This window comes from Rhinopithecus bieti, unplaced genomic scaffold (genome assembly GCF_001698545.2).
Source record: "Rhinopithecus bieti isolate Rb0 unplaced genomic scaffold, ASM169854v2 scaffold_12049, whole genome shotgun sequence".
In the NCBI taxonomy this organism is placed as follows: domain Eukaryota; kingdom Metazoa; phylum Chordata; class Mammalia; order Primates; family Cercopithecidae; genus Rhinopithecus; species Rhinopithecus bieti.
This window is the reverse complement of record NW_016807278.1, coordinates 2197742-2214425: the sequence shown is the minus strand read 5'-3', so window position 1 is coordinate 2214425 and position 16684 is coordinate 2197742. Positions and strand designations below refer to the sequence as shown.

Sequence of the window (16684 nt, the reverse complement as noted above, 5' to 3'; positions counted from 1 at the left end):
GAGGGAGGGGAGAGTGTCTTACTTATTGTTATATCCCAGCTCCTAGCACAGTGCCCAGCACATAGTAGGCTCTCTATACTTGCCAGCAGAATGATAAACAGGAGAAAAATTGTCATGGCTCTCAAACAGGTAAATTGTAGTCGTCTGGGGAAAAGTGCTGATCGAAAGAGGCGTCGCTGGGCATAGGGCCACACTGAACCACATGGGTGGTTGGGCAGAAAGACTCACTGAAAACAGCCTACAGCCTTCCCGTAGCCAGCAGAGCAGAATTTCCTGAGAATGCAGATCTGTTTATCTAAGCAGTACTTCTGCTTCCCCACTTAGGGAGAGCATAGCACATCCAAAAGAACCTTTTGATGGCTCCTTACAAGCAAGAGACATCTGCGCTGTCACTGAGAATTAATTGTAGAAAGTCTAGCCTAAGGAAATGCTCAAGTTTCTCCTTTTTGCTACCAGATTTGGTATAAGCAGGCATCGAACTGGCAGATGATTGGTGATATGTTCCCCACACCTCTCCAAATGGCCTACTTTTGCAAGCAACGTCCCACCTTTAAATGAAGCTGCTAGCAAATGCGAAATGCTGCCTATGTTCTTTTGCCAAGTTGCAGTATCAGGCTTATAAGTGAAATACAGTACAGGCGACCTCTAGAATCTGCATGGCTGCTACTACTCCCATAAAGTATAAAACCTTTGTACTCTAGAAGCTTACACATTGGGATGTATTTTCCACACTTGTCAAAAATCAAGAGAGATGCATGATATCATCTGACTTCTTCTTTCTTTCTTTCGTTCTTTCTTTTTTTTTTTTGAGATAGGGCCTTGCTGTCTCTCCCAGGCTGGAGTGCAGTGGCACAATCTCGGCTCACTGCAACCTCTACCTCCTGGGTTCAAGTAATTCTTCTGTCTCAGCCTCCCAAGTAGCTGGGATTACAAGCATGTGCCACCACACCTGGCTAATTTTTGTGTTTTTTTGGTAGAAACGGGGTTTCACCACGTTGCCTAGGCTGGTCTCAAACTCCTGACCTCAAGTGATCCACCCACCTCGGCCTTCCAAAGTGCTGAGATTACAGGCCTGCACCCAGCCTCATCTGACTTCTGAATATGGTAGTGAATGTGGACATCAGATGTAATAAGGAAGCTGGTTTTACACCAGAAATTAAGAGATCAAAGACATGGAAGGTGATGTGATGGGAGAGGAGGTGAGAACTATTCCACTAGGTCTCCATTGAGAAAACTAAGAAAATAATGATAAGAATTAGTGGAATTCTTGAGGTAAAAGTGAGTTTGGGGCTAGAAAATGCACATATGTACCCCAGATCTCTGATAGGCTCTGCTAGAACGATGGCAGTGTTGATGCCATTGCACCTGCCTGGTTGCAGGTGGGTGTGCCCTGCCTATGCTGGCATATTCTGGCTGGGCTCCCATAGGAACACAATGTAGAACATCAATGGATTTATCCAGATAGTTTGTTTTGGCCAGGACCTGTTATTAAGGGAGATGTGTGGGGTGGGAATGCTGGCAAAAGAAGAAGAAACGAAAAGTAGATTATACAGACTGGTTACCTACAGAGAGGTAGAAAACAGAATCTCACCTGCAGATTTATTTTGTTTGCCCACAGTTTATTGCTTTTTAAAATTTTGAATTAGTTGCCAATTTAAATAATTAAGACATTTCACATAAATATCCAGACTTTTCCCTTCCTCTTGAAAAGTCAAATCACATTCCTGCATGGCATGGCTTGGCTAGGCTGGGAGCTACTATCCCCTCTGTACACTAGGCAAGACCATGGGCTTGCTCATACAAATGGCCTGACCCCCATGGGTGCTTGAATTTGAGACTGCTGATACTTTGAGTGAATGTTGTGGATAGTTGCTTAGTTTATTTTATAATATATATTGTGAAAGGCCCAGGCACGGTGGCTCATGCCTGAAATCCCAGCACTTTGGGAGGCTGGGGCAGGAGGATCATCTGAGGTCGGGAGTTTGAGACCAGCCTAACCAACATGGAGAAACCCCATCTCTACTAAAAATACAAAATTAGCCGGGCGTGGTGGTGCATGCCTGTAATCCCAGCTACTCAGGAGGCTGAGGCAGGAGAATGGCTTGAACCCGGGAGGCGGAGGTTGCGGTGAGCTGAGATCATGCCATTGCACTCCAGCCTGGGCAATAAGAACGAAACTCCGTCTCAAAAAAATAGTGGTAAAATGTACATAACAAAATTTACCATTGTAACCATTTTTAAGGGTACAGTTCAGTGGCACTAAGCATATCCATGCTACTGTGCGACCATCACCACCATCCATCTCAGAACCTTTGTCATTCTCCAAAATGGATATTCTATACCCATTAAATGGTAACTTCCCATTCCCCACAGTCTCCAGCCCCTGGCAACACCATTCTGCTTTCTATCTCTGTGAATCCGACTACTCTTAGGTAACTCATGTAAATGGAATCATATAGTATTTGTCCTTTTCTGACTGGCTTATTTCACTTAGCATAATGTCTTTAAGTTTCCCCATTGCATAGTTTCTGGCTCAGATCATTCTGGTGCTCATTTTACAGATGAAGAAGCTGAGGCCCCAAGGGAGCCTGCCAGGGCAGAGGTAGGATTGGATCCTGGATCTCCTGCTCAGGACGCTCTCCCCAACGTTGCCCTGTTGAGGTAAACTGAGGAATGGAGAGGTATGCACCGGCCCAGTGGATTCACATCCAAAAAGCTGAGCATTGAACAAAGGCAGAGCGGGGTTTTTATAAGCGGGCTTACAAAAGCAAAATAAAGGCAGTTAATCATATAGGGCATAACTTGTGGCCTTGCATAGCTGGTGGCCTTGTAGCTGAGTCCAAATTAAAACAAGAACTGGCTAAGTACAGACATGTGTAAAACATAGTTATGCTTTAGAAGCCAGGGAAAGGAGTAACAGGAAAGGAATTTGTCTTTCTCTCTTTTTCTTTTCCTTTCAACCTTGCTCTGGAGGGAGGAGTGGGTGTCTGGAGCCCATTCCTTTGGCCTTGGCTTTTCGGACAGCGTTATCTTATAACTGTCCTTGAAGTGAGCTGCTAAGCAGAGGAAAATTTGCTTCTTTTCTTTTTAACCCTTGCCTTGCCTGTTACTTTTCCTGGAGTGAATGAATGTTTGTTTACTTTTAAATTTCTGCCTCAGCCCTTCTTAGGCCAGATCTCACCTTTCTTTTCTAGTAATGCAAGTGAAGGCAGTGTGTTCGTCACAGCAGCAAAGCCATCCTTGTTCATACACGTTGTAGAGTTTCCCTTCTCTGTTTGCCAATTTGAAGGGTTGCCCGACATTAATCTGGGAAGGAAAAAAGAGCTTCCTCCTAATCAGAACAGTAATGAACACTAATAACCCATTCTCCTTCTAAGAGCCAAATTTTAAAAAGCCCAGTAGCAATAAATTAACAAAAAAGATAAACTCATCATTTCCCCTCCACGTATTTTTAGCTAACCCTTGAACCCAAAGAGGATTTTACCAATGGCTCTCTAGGAATTGGAGTTGTCACACCACTCTCCCGTTGCCAGGAAATGAGGAGAGCCGTCCTCATCCACATCTGCAGTACCTAGAATAGCCCCCTCTGGCTCTTCAGAGATAGATTCATTAGGCAGGGTTGTGTTTAGGTGACGCCCACACACGAGAGCATTCATAGGAGCCATCATTTCTCAGTGAATGCGGTCCTGTAAATGCTGGCGATCCTGTAGCAGTGCTGATTAGCAAGTTGCTGCAACACCTCCACATATTTTTTTTTTTTCCTGCTTCTCACTCCCCTGCTTTGTCAAAATGAACAAGAAGGAAGCATGATTGGGCTGTGCACAGAGGTGGCAAGGAAGCCCTGGATGACCCAGCCCTGGATGACCCTCTTAACAGGTTCATTTCTTCTTGAGCAAGCTTGTTAAAAGTTAGCATTGCTTAACACAGGCTAATTGGCTTCCCTTTCATTTTCTTCCATCCAAGTTTCTATCGGGAATCTTCCTCAGAATAAAATGCCAAGTTAGTTAGGCACTTTCTTATTTTAGTCTTGAGATTACGTTCTTGCTTCAGGAAAGAGTCAAGTTTAATTTTACTTCCAAATCAGTCCCTTCTCGTTACTCTAATCAACAAGACTTTTCTTGGCTGGGAGGTAGGGGTAGGGGAGGAAAGGAAGGGAGGAAAAAAAGCAAGAAAAGCAACCTCCTAAACATCAACAATCATTTTTCTTGCATGTAAGATTATCAACTACTATAGATATAAACATTGTGGTCTAGCACTTCTTTATTTATGACTAAGGGAATGAAAATAACTTGGTACTTAACCAATTATTTTTAAGAGGTGGTAGCACAGTATTTCTTTGAATGTCGAAGAACAGAAGTAGAGCCTTTAAGAATTTCTTCCATCTGCCAGCCTGAATACTGACTGGGTAGAGATTTAAACAGCATGCATGCGATAGATTTGGCCTCATTGCCCCATCTGTAGAACACAAGCTGGTGAAATCCAGCGTGTCTGTGTGACATGCAATTAGCTCAATCCTGTTTCTCCAGCCAGGGCACCACTTCACTGTTTGGCCATGGGATGGAGAACACCTTAGCTGGGTGGCAGGACTGACCCTGCTGTAAATAACGACATTTATAGGAATGAGCACTTTGGATGCCCTGGGAATGACAGTGTGTTAGAAGGCTAAGCACTACATAATGAGGTTGATTGGGAATGCCTTTCAACAGCAGTTTGCTCATTTTGGGGACTTCTTGTCACAGGGATAAACAGGAGGCAAAATCTGGGGTATTGGTTTTGTGGTTTCAAATGTCTATTTGAGTTGGAAACGGCTCAAAATGGAAACGGGCTCTTTCTGGAGGTAGCACAGACATCACTTCGAGAGGAGATCCAGAGATGATTAAGATACAGTCCTCGACCCAAGGAGCGCCAAGATTTGTAGGGGAGGCAGACGAGTCATTGAAATTGAAAAAATAAAACACCTCGCTGGCTGGGAGTGTGCTCTTGACAAGAAGAAATCAATCTCTAGACTGATTCTCTTCCTACTGCTGAGACTAGTGGGGGAGAGAGCCCTGCCTTAGAATTTGATTTGGCCCAGGGTCAAGAAAATCTCAAGGTCATGGGTCCTTGTATAGCTGAAGGGGGGCTGGGGGTGGGTCAATGACTCTGCTGTTGGAGAAGGCACTGAGGTAAGGCCAGCTTTTTATGTACCAGGTCCCCAGGTGTGCTCTAGAAATTGCAGAAACAGAACAAAGCATAAGATTTGAAAACAAACAAATACACTCCACACGTTGGAAGCAGGAGAAATCTTGGCATATTATGCTGTTTTGGAGTGAGGGAGTTTTTTCTCTTTCTTTATATAGATTCAGGCAGGACTGCGTCTGAGACCAGAACTACATCTGAATCATTGTAAGCCGCTGGGAGGGAGATATGACTGTGCCCTGTACAGCGGTCTCAGGGTAGAGAATCACTCTGAAGGGTTAAAGGTGAGGCCCTTGGAAAAGGATGAATCCTGAAGCAGGAAGCAAAGCTAGCCGCTTCAATGCACTTTTGATGGGGTTAGCACTTTTTATTTTCCTAGGATTCTGGGAATGATTCATTTAGCATTCGGTGTTAAGGTTCTTCCCTCCCCACATTTCAATTTCATATACATTTTCACTTCCATCTAAAATGTCAGAAAAGCCTGTTACACATAACACAGCCTGTGTCACTGTATTGTGGAGAATGTAGGGACAGGGCAGCAATGGGAGAATTGGCCTGGCCTGCATCAGCTCTCTGCGGAGGTCAGCTTGATGGCAGTGATCCTGGAACGTCAGTCAGCCCCATTCCCTGGACCTGTTTTCTCCAAATTACCAGGGAAAGGTGAGCTTTAAAAAGAAGATCATGGGCTGGGTGCAGTGGCCCACACCTGTAATCCCAGCACTTTGGGAGGCCGAGTCAGGTGGATCACCTGAGGTCAAGAGTTCAAGACCAGCCAGGGCAACATGGTGAAAGCACATATCTACTAAAAATACAAAAATCAGCTGGGTGTGGTGGTGCGTGCCTGTAATCCCAGCTACTTGGGAGGCTGAGGCAGGAGAATCACTTGAACCTGGGAAGCAGAGGTTGCAGTGAGCTGAGATCATGCCACTGCACTCCAGCCTGAGTGAGAGTGAGACTCTGTCTCAAAAAAAAAAAAAAAAGAGGATCGGGAAACACTTGGGTCACATCACAAATACTCACAAAACAGGGCAAGTGCATTCTTAGAGTTTTCTAAGCAGAGAGGTTTTAACTATTCCTCTTCACCCCCAATTCCCCTGCCCTATTTGCACTGGGCAATTGCAGCCACAATTCTGTTATCCCTGGGAGTCCCACAGAGCTATCTCAGCCACTGGCCAGCAGCTCCTCATTCCTTCTCTGCTGCTTTTGCTCCAGTAGCATTGCCCCATTCACTGCCCGTGTCAAAGGCACCCACGTTGGGCTGCCCACATCTGTTGCTGCAAATACACTGCAAACTGACCTGCCTCTCCTTTGTCCCAAGTCCCTCAAGGAATTCAGCACACAGTCCCTTGGTTTGGCCCCTCCTTAGAAGCCCGCCTCTCCAGCTCTCAGGCAGGAGGCTGTGGCAACTGACATGGAAGAGAATCAGGGAGGCACTGTTAGTCCTTAGAAGAGTTGCTTTTCTTATGCATTGACTTCCATTAAAGTTCAAACTTTAACACATACCATATTTTCCTTCCTATGGTCCCAAGACCCTCCATGATCTGAATCCCATCTTCTTTCCCAGCCGCATCTCTCCCCACCCCCTTCACTCTCTTGTGTCTCCCTAAACCTGCCATGCTGTCTCTCACATGCTAGTCTTTGTAAATACTGCTCCCTCGCCTGGCAGACTTTTCCTTTAGCCTTGCCCACTTTTCCCTTATTTGGACTGAGTCCTACCCATCCTTCTGGCTTCAGCTGTGATACCACTTTTTCTAGGAAGCTACCCCTGTCTACTCCCAATATCAGAGAAGGTTGCTCTTTTGTGCTTCCAGGGTACCCTATGCCACCATCAAAACAATATCACTTAACACCATAATGTCTGTTGACTTTTCATCTCTCCTGTCACACTGTGTGTTCCTTGAGAGCAGGAACTATATCTTATACTGATTTTTAAAAAATTCTTTTTAGAGACAGGGTCTTGCTCTGTCACCCAGGGGGAGTGCAGTGGCACAATAATAGCTCACTCCTGGGCCCAAGTGATCCTCTGGGCTCAGCCTCCTGAGTAGCTAATCTATCTTTCTTTCTCTTTCTTTCTTTCTTTCTTTCTTTCTTTCTTTCTTTCTTTCTTTCTTTCTTTCTTTCTTTCTTTTTCTCTTTCTTTCCTTCTTTCCTTCCTCCCTCCCTCCCTCTCTCTGTCTCTCTCTCTTTCTTTCTTTCTTTTCGTAGAGACAGAGTCTTGCTATGTTGCTTAGGTTGGTCTTCAACTCCCAGCCTCAAGTGATCCTCCCACCTCTGCCTACCAAAGCGCTGGGATTACAGATGTGAGTCACTACGCCTGACTGGTTTCATTTGTCATTTTATTGCAAGGGAACAAGAGGTGCTAATCGATTGTTGAACGGATGGTGACACATTGCCTAGGACCAAACTTGTATGCCTTGAGTCTCTTCTTTTAAGACAAGTTTTTCTCCAAGAGGGAACGTGTCCCCCATTGCACTTAGGTTCCTGATAGACTTAACTCATTGGTCCTCTGACCTGAGTTTTAGAGACTCCTCCTATATATGGATCTATTAGAGACAGGAAAAAACAAAGGTGTTTTGTTGTTGTTGTTGTTTATTTGTTTGTTTTGGGTTTTTGTTGTTGTTGTTTTGTTTTTTTGAGACAGGGTCTCACTTTGTCACCCAGGCTGGAGTGTAGTATTGAAACCATGGCTCACTATATCCTCACCTTCCAGGGTTCAACGATCCTCCCACCTCAGTCAGCCAAGTAGCTGGGGCTACAGGCATGCACCACCACACATGCCTAATTTTTGTATTTTTTGTAGAGACAGGGTTTTGCCATGTTGCTTAGGCTGGTCTCAAACTCCTGAGCTCAAGCGATCTGCCCACCTCAGCCTCCCAAAGTGTTGGGATTATAGGTGTGAGCTACCATGCCCGGCCAACCAAAGTGTTTTTTCCTACTCCCACCCACCACAACACTTCTGACACCAGATGTGTGGGTTTTTTCCCCACACACCAAGCAATTCTGACACCAAATTATCCATCAGACACCAACTAGATGCCTTATAATTTAATTCAATTCAATTCCAACACTGTCTGCCTGAGCACAGCATCAGATCCCACAGGTTCAGGGCTCAGTCTCAGAAGACTGCCCCCCACTTCCAATGCCAGTTATGAACCCTACATTGTGGCCTGTGCTTCTGACCAACCAGCTATAAATCAAGGTTCCTAGAACTCTCTCCTTGGGTTAGATTAATTTGCTAGGATGGTTCACAAAACTAAGGGAAACACTTTCCTTACATGTATTGGTTTAATAATAAAGGGTACAGATGAGCAGTCAGATGGAAGAGACACACAGTGCGAAGCATACGGGAAGGGGCGCGGAGCTCCGTGCTCTCTCCAGCACTCCACCCCCCAGGCATCTCCATAGGTTCAGCTACCCAGAACCTGCTTCTGAACCCAGTCCTTTTGGGTTTTTATGGAGGCTTCATTATGGAGGCATGAGTGATCAAATCATTGGCCATTCATGACCAACTTAACCTTCAGTTCATCTCCCTTTCCTGGAGGCTGGGGCGATGGGACTGAAAGTTCTAACTCTAGAATCCTGCCTTGGTCTTTCTGGTGACCTGTCCCCATTCTGAAGCTATCTAGTGGCCCCCAGCCACCAGTCATCTCAAATAGCATACAAAAGACACGCTTACCACCCAGGAGATTCCAAGGTTTTAGGAACTGTGTGCCAGGAACCAGGGGCAGAGACAAAATATAAATTTTTTATTATATCATTATATCACAGCATCTGATAGGGATGCGCCACCACAATGCTTCCCAAACTTTAATTTGGGTAGGAATCACCTGGGATCCTGTTGAAATGCAGATTCTGGCTCAGTAGTTGGAATGGAGCCTGAGATGCTGATACTGCTGGTTGGAGACTCACACCTTGAATGGTCAGACACAAAAGTAATTGTCTTGTGCAGTCTCTTTAAACTGATTCCAGAATCCTAATGTAAAAGAACTGGGAAAAGTTGAAAATAATGGAGGAAACTTTCTAGGAGTTTTATTTTTTATAACGTTTGTTTTTATTAAGAATAGAAGTTTCGGTGGAGCGTGGTGGCTCACACCTGTAAACCCAGCACTTTGAGAGGATCACATGAGCCCAGGAGTTCAGAACCAGCCTGGGCAACATGGTGAAACCCCATCTCTATAAAAATTACAAAAAAAATTAGCCAGGTGTGGTGGCACGGGCCTGTAGTCCCGGCTACTCTGGAGGCTGAGGTGGGAGGTTCGTAAGCCCGGGAGGTGGAGGCTGCGGTGATCCACCACACTCCAGCCTGGGTAATAGAGTGAGACCCTGTTTCAAAACAAACAAACAAAACAACACAACATAAGTTTTCCTTTTTAAGTGCATGTGACCACCACTGTAGGTGGGCTCTGCTTACTCCTATGACCAATCCTCTTCTCCCTCGTCTGTCTGACACAGAGGCTGCTAAGGCTCCAGTGCCCACTGTCTCAGCCTCCCTTGCTGCTCAGGATGAAATATGTAGAGCTGGAGAAGAGACATGGTTAGTCCTTGTGTCCTGCCTTAAATGATAATGTGATGGCCATTATCTGGATTCTTCATGGAATTTCAGCAGTTCCAAGGTGCCAGGCCAGTGTCTGGGATTCTCTTTGCCTTTTGCTTTTTCCCCTGAGAGTCAGACAGCTGCTGCAACTCGGTCAAAACAAACCTCTCTGAATACTACCAAAAATCGGCTCAGTTTCACGTCTCCTTGATCATAATTTTTTCTGCAGTTGGTTTGTTTGAATCAGAATTATATTACATTTTTGGTCATTTTAAACAATACTGAACATCTTAAACTCTAGACTTTTTTTTTTCTGAGACCGAGTTTCACTCTTGTTGCACGGGTTGGAGTGCGATGGCCTGATCTCGGCTCACTGCAACCTCCGCCTCTCAGGTTCAAGCGATTCTCCTGCCTCAGCCTCCTGAGTAGCTGGGATTACAGGCATGCGCCACTATACCTGGCTAATTTTGTATTTTTAGTAGAGACGCAGTTTCTCCATGTTGGTCAGGCTGGTCTCAAACTTCTGACCTGAAGTGATCCACCCACTAGGCCTCCCCAAGTGCTGGAATTACAGGTGTGAGCCACAGCACCCGGCCCTAGACTTCTTTTATGAGATAAAATAAATCCCTGTTTAAGCCAGCCTTACTAGAGTTTTATGATCCTTGCATTCAAACTGTAATACAGTATGCAGTTTTTCAAAAATTTCTTCTTCTTTTTTTGTTTTACAGACAGGGTCTTGCTATGTTGTCCAGGCTGGTCTCAAATCCCTGGCCTCAAGCGATCCTCCCACCTCAACCTCCCAAAGTGCTGGGATTACAAGCATGTGCCACCACATCCAGACGGAATGAAATTTTTAAAAACTAATGTTTATATTCTCTCATTAGCAAACTGATATACACTGCTTACAGAAATCTTTAAAATATTTAAAAAGTAGAAATGGGGGAAAAATTAGAGCCCCAGTCACCAAAGTACTCTTAACATTTTGACATATTTTCTTCCACTGTTGTGCAGTTGTGATAATATGGTACAACAAATTTGTGTCCTTTTTTGTTTACCATTAAAATAAGTACCTTAAGGATTTCTTTTTGGAATGATGAAAGTATTTTAAAATTTATTGTGGGAATGATTGCATAACTCTATGAATATACTAAAAATAATTGAATTGTAACTCTCAGTAGGTGAATTGTACGGCATATAAATTATTTATCTCTCTCTCTCTACATATGTTTTAAGAGACAGGGCCCAGGCTGGAGTTAAGCAGTGTGATCACAGCTCACTGCATCCTTGAACTCCTGGACTCAAGCAATTCCACAATAAAGCTATCAAAAAAATTTTTTTTTGAATAAGCATTTTCAGGCTGGGCATGGTGGCTCATGCCTGTAATCCCAGAACTTTGGGAGACTGAGGCGGGTGGATCACGAGCCTAGGCTATTGCCCAGGCTGGAGTGCAGTGGCATGATCTCTGCTCACTGCAACCTCCGCCACCTGGGTTCAAGTGATTCTCCTGCCTCAGCCTCCGAGTAGCTGGGACTACAGGCTTGTGCCACCATGCCCAGCTAATTTTTTGTATTTTTAGTAGAGGCAGGGTTTCACCATGTTGGCCAGGCCGGTCTCGAACTCTTGACCTCAAGTGATCCACCCACCTCGGCCTCCCAAAGTACTGGGATTACAGGCTTGAGCCACCATGCCCAGCCTCTGGTGCTTTTTTGTACCTAGAATTAGCTCCTCCAATATTGTGCCAAAGTGTAACATTGCTTAAGCATTTATTGAGTACTTGCTACAAGTCAGGTATGGACCACACTAAGTACATTACGCACATTATTTCCTCAAATTCTTAATCACCCTAAGAGGCCTATTCTACCCTTGAAAGTTGAAACTAAAAATCAGGGAGGACAATTAACTCACCCGAGGTCACAGGGCCGATAAAGAGAGGAGCCGGGTGCCTACACAGCTCTGCCTGGTCCCTGAGACCATAGTTATTACATTCCTTTGTCAGATGGTAATTTTTTAGAACCTTGCTAAGTTTCAAAGGCAAAAATGCTGTCCTCTTCTAAATTGTTTCCATGATGTTGGACACTTCTTTGTGTTTGCTAAACTAGACACATTTCTCTGCTGTAAATTAGCTGTTTCCCAGAGTTGGCTATACAATTGGAAGAGTGAATAAAATGCGACCTATGGCTTGTCACCATAGTGAGAAAGAAAAATGTCAGACAGTTTCCTTGTTTGACACCTGCTCAAATATGGAAGCACCTTTAATGAGAGCTGACATGACTTGGGGGATTTCCTAACCATCATGCTCTTAGCACAGGTGCCTCGTTCTCCCATTGGTTTCTTCCACCTGGCTAAGCCCAGATACCAATCTGTGAGAGCAGCACAGTGCAAGGGAAGGCTCCCTGCAAGGGAGGGCTGCGGGCTAGGCTTGCCCTTCAGGGTACTTTTTTGGTTCTTTCCTGAAGCAGGAGGCCTCGCTTGGAGTATTGCTTTGCTCCTAAGTTACTTAACCAAACAGCGACTTATTTTCCACAGTTATGTAGACAAACAACACGATGATGAAAATACCAAGCACAGCAAGCTTCAAGCCCACTGGGAAACCTTCTTCTTTCCAGCTCTCAATAGTCTGGTCTTCCGCGCAGTAGCCTCTCTCTTTGGTGATAGTCCCATATGTGATTCTGGTGCTTGGTGCTTTTGCAGCCCACCTGTGAAAACATCAGCGGCTCTTAGGATTGGACAGCTCCGGTGTACCTGAACACCCTCTTAAAGTATGTCTTGAAGCCCAAGGGGTGCAGTCATGGTGGGGATTTAGAGATAGCCTCTCCTCACTAAAAACCTATGCTAATTTCTTCTTCTTTTTTTTTTTTTCTTTTCTTTTTTTTGAGACGGGAGTCTCGACTCTGTCACCCGCCGGCTGGGTGCCAGTGGGCCAGATCTCAGGCTCACTGCAAGCTCCGGCCTCCCGGGTTCTACGCCACTTCTCCTGGCCTCAGGCCTCCGCCGAGTAGCTGCGGAACTACAGCGCCCGGGCCCCACACCGACGGGCGCCCGGGCTAGTTTTTTCTGTATTTTTTTAGTGAGACGGGTTCACCTTTTCTCGCCAGGATGCGTCGTCGGCGCGCGCGTCTCCTGACCTCGTGATCCGCCGCGTCTCGGCCTCGCCCAAAGTGCCGTGGGGCATTACAGGTTGAAGCACCTGCGCCCAGCCTTTTTTGTTGAGACAGAGTCTTTATTCTGTTGTCAGGTCTGCGTGGTGCAGTGGTAACAATCCACAAATCACAGCTCACTGCAGCCTCAACCTCTTGGGCTCAAGACATCCTCCCACCTCAGCCTCTTGAGTAGCTTGGACCACAGGTACATGCCACCACACCCAGCTAATAAAAAAAAAAAAATGGCCGGGCGCGGTGGCTCAAGCCTGTAATCCCAGCACTTTGGGAGGCCGAGACGGGTGGATCACGAGGTCAGGAGATCAAGACCATCCTGGCTAAAACGGTGAAACCCCGTCTCTACTAAAAAATACAAAAAAAAAAAAAAAAAAAAAAAAAACTAGCCGGGCGAGGTGGCAGGCGCCTGTAGTCCCAGCTACTCGGGAGGCTGAGGCAGGAGAATGGCGTAAACCCCGGGGGCGGAGCTTGCAGTGAGCTGAGATCTGGCCACTGCACTCCAGCCTGGGCAACAGAGCGAGACTCCGTCTCAAAAAAAAAAAAAAAAATGTGTAGGCCAGGTGTGGTGGTTCACGCCTGTAATCCCAGCACTTTGGGAGGCCAAGGCAGGCAGACTGCTTGAGCCCCGGAATTTGAAACCCTGTCTCTACAAAACATATAAAAGTTAGCTGAGAACGAGCCGGGCGTGGTGCCTCACGCCTGTAATCCCAGAATTTTGGGAGGCCAAGGCAGGTGGATCACGAGGTCAGGAGTTTGAGACCAGCTTGGCCAACATGGTGAAATCCCGACTCTACTAAAAACACAAAAATTAGCCAGGTGTGGTGGCGCACGGCTGTAATTCCAGCTACTCAGGAGGCTGAGGCAGGAGAATCACTGGAACCCAAAAGGCGGAGGTTGCAGTGAGCTGAGACTGTGCCACTGCACTCCAGCCTGGACAACAAGAGTGAAACTCCATCTAAAAAAAAATAAAAATTAGCTGGGCATGGAGGCTAAGATGGGAGAATCAGTTGAGCCCAGGAGTTCGAGGCTGCAGTGAGCTATGACTGTGCCACTGCACTCCAGCCTGGGTAACAGAATGAGACTCTGTCTCCAAAAAAATTAAAAAATAATTTTTTCTGTAGAGACAAGGTCTCACCATGTTGCCCAGGCTGGTCTCGAACTCCTGGGCTCAAGGGATCCTCCCACCTCAGCCTCCCAAAGTGCTGGGATTACGTACGGCGTGAACCACTGTGCCCAGTCTCTAATTTCAACAAGTGATATTAATAGCGTATTGGGGGATGTGAGGTCTCTCAAATCCCACAAAGCATTTCTTCATTGTTTCTGCCCACTTGTGTAACACTTCTCAATGCCGGCATAAAGCCTGACTTGGCACAGGCCTTGCAGATCCCCAAGTCCCCGCTGGGAAATTGTATAAGTGGATGGGAAGCCTCAGTACTCAGACCCTCTCCTTCCTCCCTTCTCAGGTACAAACACCACCTTTCAGGGGGGAGACGAAAAGCGCCTTTGCAATCTGCTTATTTTGCACTTAAAAGGGCAAGAGCACTTTCTGAAATTTTTTAGCATGAGCCTTATGTTTCCACTAGTCTAATTCTGCAAAACCTTCTGAAGTTTATTCAGAAGTTAGGAAGCTCTCCAGAAAGCTTTACTTTCTGACTAATACAATTGCCTGTCTTGAGCTTTTAGTTGAACTACCTACTCTTTTATTCCTTTTAAAATTGATACATAATAGATTTACATATTTGGGGGTATACGTAATTTTATATTACATATATATTTTTTGAGACAGGGTCTAACTCTGTCGCCCAGGCTGGAATGCTCACTGCATTGTAGCCTTGAACTCCTGGGCTCAACTAATCCTTCTGCATCAGCCTCCCAGGTAACTGGGACTGTAGCCACATACCACCATGCCTGGCTAATTTTTAAATTTTTCTGTAGAGACAAGGTCTCACTATTTTGCTTAGGCTGATCTCAAACTCCTGGCCTCAAGTGATCCTTCTACCTCAGCCTCCCAAAGTGCTGGGATTACAGGCATGAGCCACCGTGCCTAACCAACATGTGCTATTCTGTTACCTTCATATAATGTGTAAAGATCAAATCAGGGCAATTGGGATATCCACCACCTTAAATATTTATCTTCTCTTTATGCTAGGAATGTTTAAATTATTCTCTTCTAGCTATTTTGAAGTGTTCAATGGGTTATTGTTAACTAAAGCCACTCTACTGACCTATTGAACCCTAGGTCTTATTTCTCCTATTTAACTGTATATTTATATCCTTTCTATTTATTTATTTATTTTTTTGAGGCAGTCTCGCTCTGTTACCCAGGCTGGAGTGCAGTGGCACCATCTCGGCTCACAGCAACCTCCGCCTCCCTGGTTCAAGCAATTCCCTTGCCTCAGCCTCCCAAATACCTGGGATTACAGGTGCATGCCACCACGTCTGGCTAATTTTTTTGTATTTTTAGTAGAGATGGGGTTTCACCATGTTGGCCAGACTGGTCTCGAACTCCTGACCTCAGGCAGTCCACCTGCCTCAGCCCCCTAAAGTACTGGGATTATAGGCAAGAGCCACCGCACCCGCCCTTATATCCTTTTAATTTTTTTTTTTTTTTTTTTTTTTTTTTTTTTTTTTTTTTTTTTGCCTCTTGCCCATCGTCCAAGACGCAAATAGAAAGAAATGTTTCCAAATGGCTACATGTCAGGAGACTTGGGTTGTGATCTCAGTCCACTGTGATTTTTGCCCTGTCCTCGCAGTTCTCCTGGGCCTACTTCCTTATCTCTAAATATGAGCAATGAACTAGAAAGTTTGGCTTTGAAATTGTTGGATATTACAAATCTTTCTCCTTTCTCAACAGATTATTTTCAGGCTAAACCCTTCACATAAATCTGAACAATGAGTTTTTCCAGAGTTACAGGATGCAATATCAATTTCCACATATGCTAAAAAAAACATCATTACCTTCTTCCCTTGGAAGGCTTATAATCCAAGCAATAGGTATCTACAGCTTTGGGTTTAGTGGTGGAAGCCTCGGGCCACTGATAAACAGAAAGAAAATGTCAAGAGGAATTTGTTTCCAATGTCTTGTACAAATGACCTCGGTTTTATTCTAGAAAAGTCAATTCAGTTTTCTTATTTAGAAAAAGTCTAGATAAAGTAGCTTGATACTTTATAATACAAACTTGTTTGTCTTTATTCAAGAATTAGCAAAAACATCCAAGTTCCATGGAGTAATATTTTACTTCAGTGACTCGCATGAGAACAATACACATGCAAGGGACTAGGGCCACGTGATGAGAACAGCACTCTGTTCTTAAATATCAACTGTATTTTGCTTCTTTATTTGTACTTTATTGCTTGGAGCTCTTTTTTATGAGCATGCATCATTTTCTACAAAGAATAAAGTAATTTTAACAAAGCAAGTTGACTATGAACAAGGACTAGAAAATAATTTAGGAAAATGAAATGTTACTTTGTAAAAGAGGTAGGAGCAATTGTAGAGGACTCCCAGGAATGTGAAAATGGGATGTCAGATGATGTTGCTAATTCTATTGATCAAGCACTAAGCTCCATTTACCCATTAACTCACTGAGGCCTCCCAGTGAGCGCCACCTGCGAGGGAACACTCCACCCCTATCTAGTAAGCACGATTCTGTTTTGGAAATGAGTCTGAGACAGAAAGGTTAAGTAACTTGCTAGAGGCTACACAGTATTATTATCAGTGCTTGGACCACTGCACTAGACTTCTCTCTACCCTTCAGTTTCTAAAAATAATTTCCCCCTTGTAGGAAATCTTTATTACTCTCATCCACTTAGATCA

The 16684-nt window shown here is 44.9% G+C and overlaps 1 protein-coding gene across 5 annotated transcripts in view; it reads right to left on the bottom strand.

Annotated features, from left to right (window-relative positions):
- Positions 1–8951: 8951 nt before the first annotated feature.
- The window catches only part of LEMD1 (LEM domain containing 1), a 62353-nt gene continuing 54620 nt past the window's right edge, over positions 8952–16684 (bottom strand). For 3 of the 5 annotated variants that reach the window (XM_017880970.1, XM_017880971.1, XM_017880972.1), the window contains 3 exons: positions 15826–15902; positions 12272–12408; positions 8952–9089 (listed from right to left, as the gene is read on the bottom strand). In XM_017880970.1, the coding sequence (XP_017736459.1) occupies positions 8986–9089; positions 12272–12408; positions 15826–15902 (318 nt within the window). In that variant the 3' untranslated portion in view covers positions 8952–8985. Of the gene's footprint in view, positions 9090–11930; positions 12409–15825; positions 15903–16684 lie in introns of those variants that run through there. The other 2 variants (XM_017880973.1, XM_017880974.1) reach the window with 2 other exon arrangements.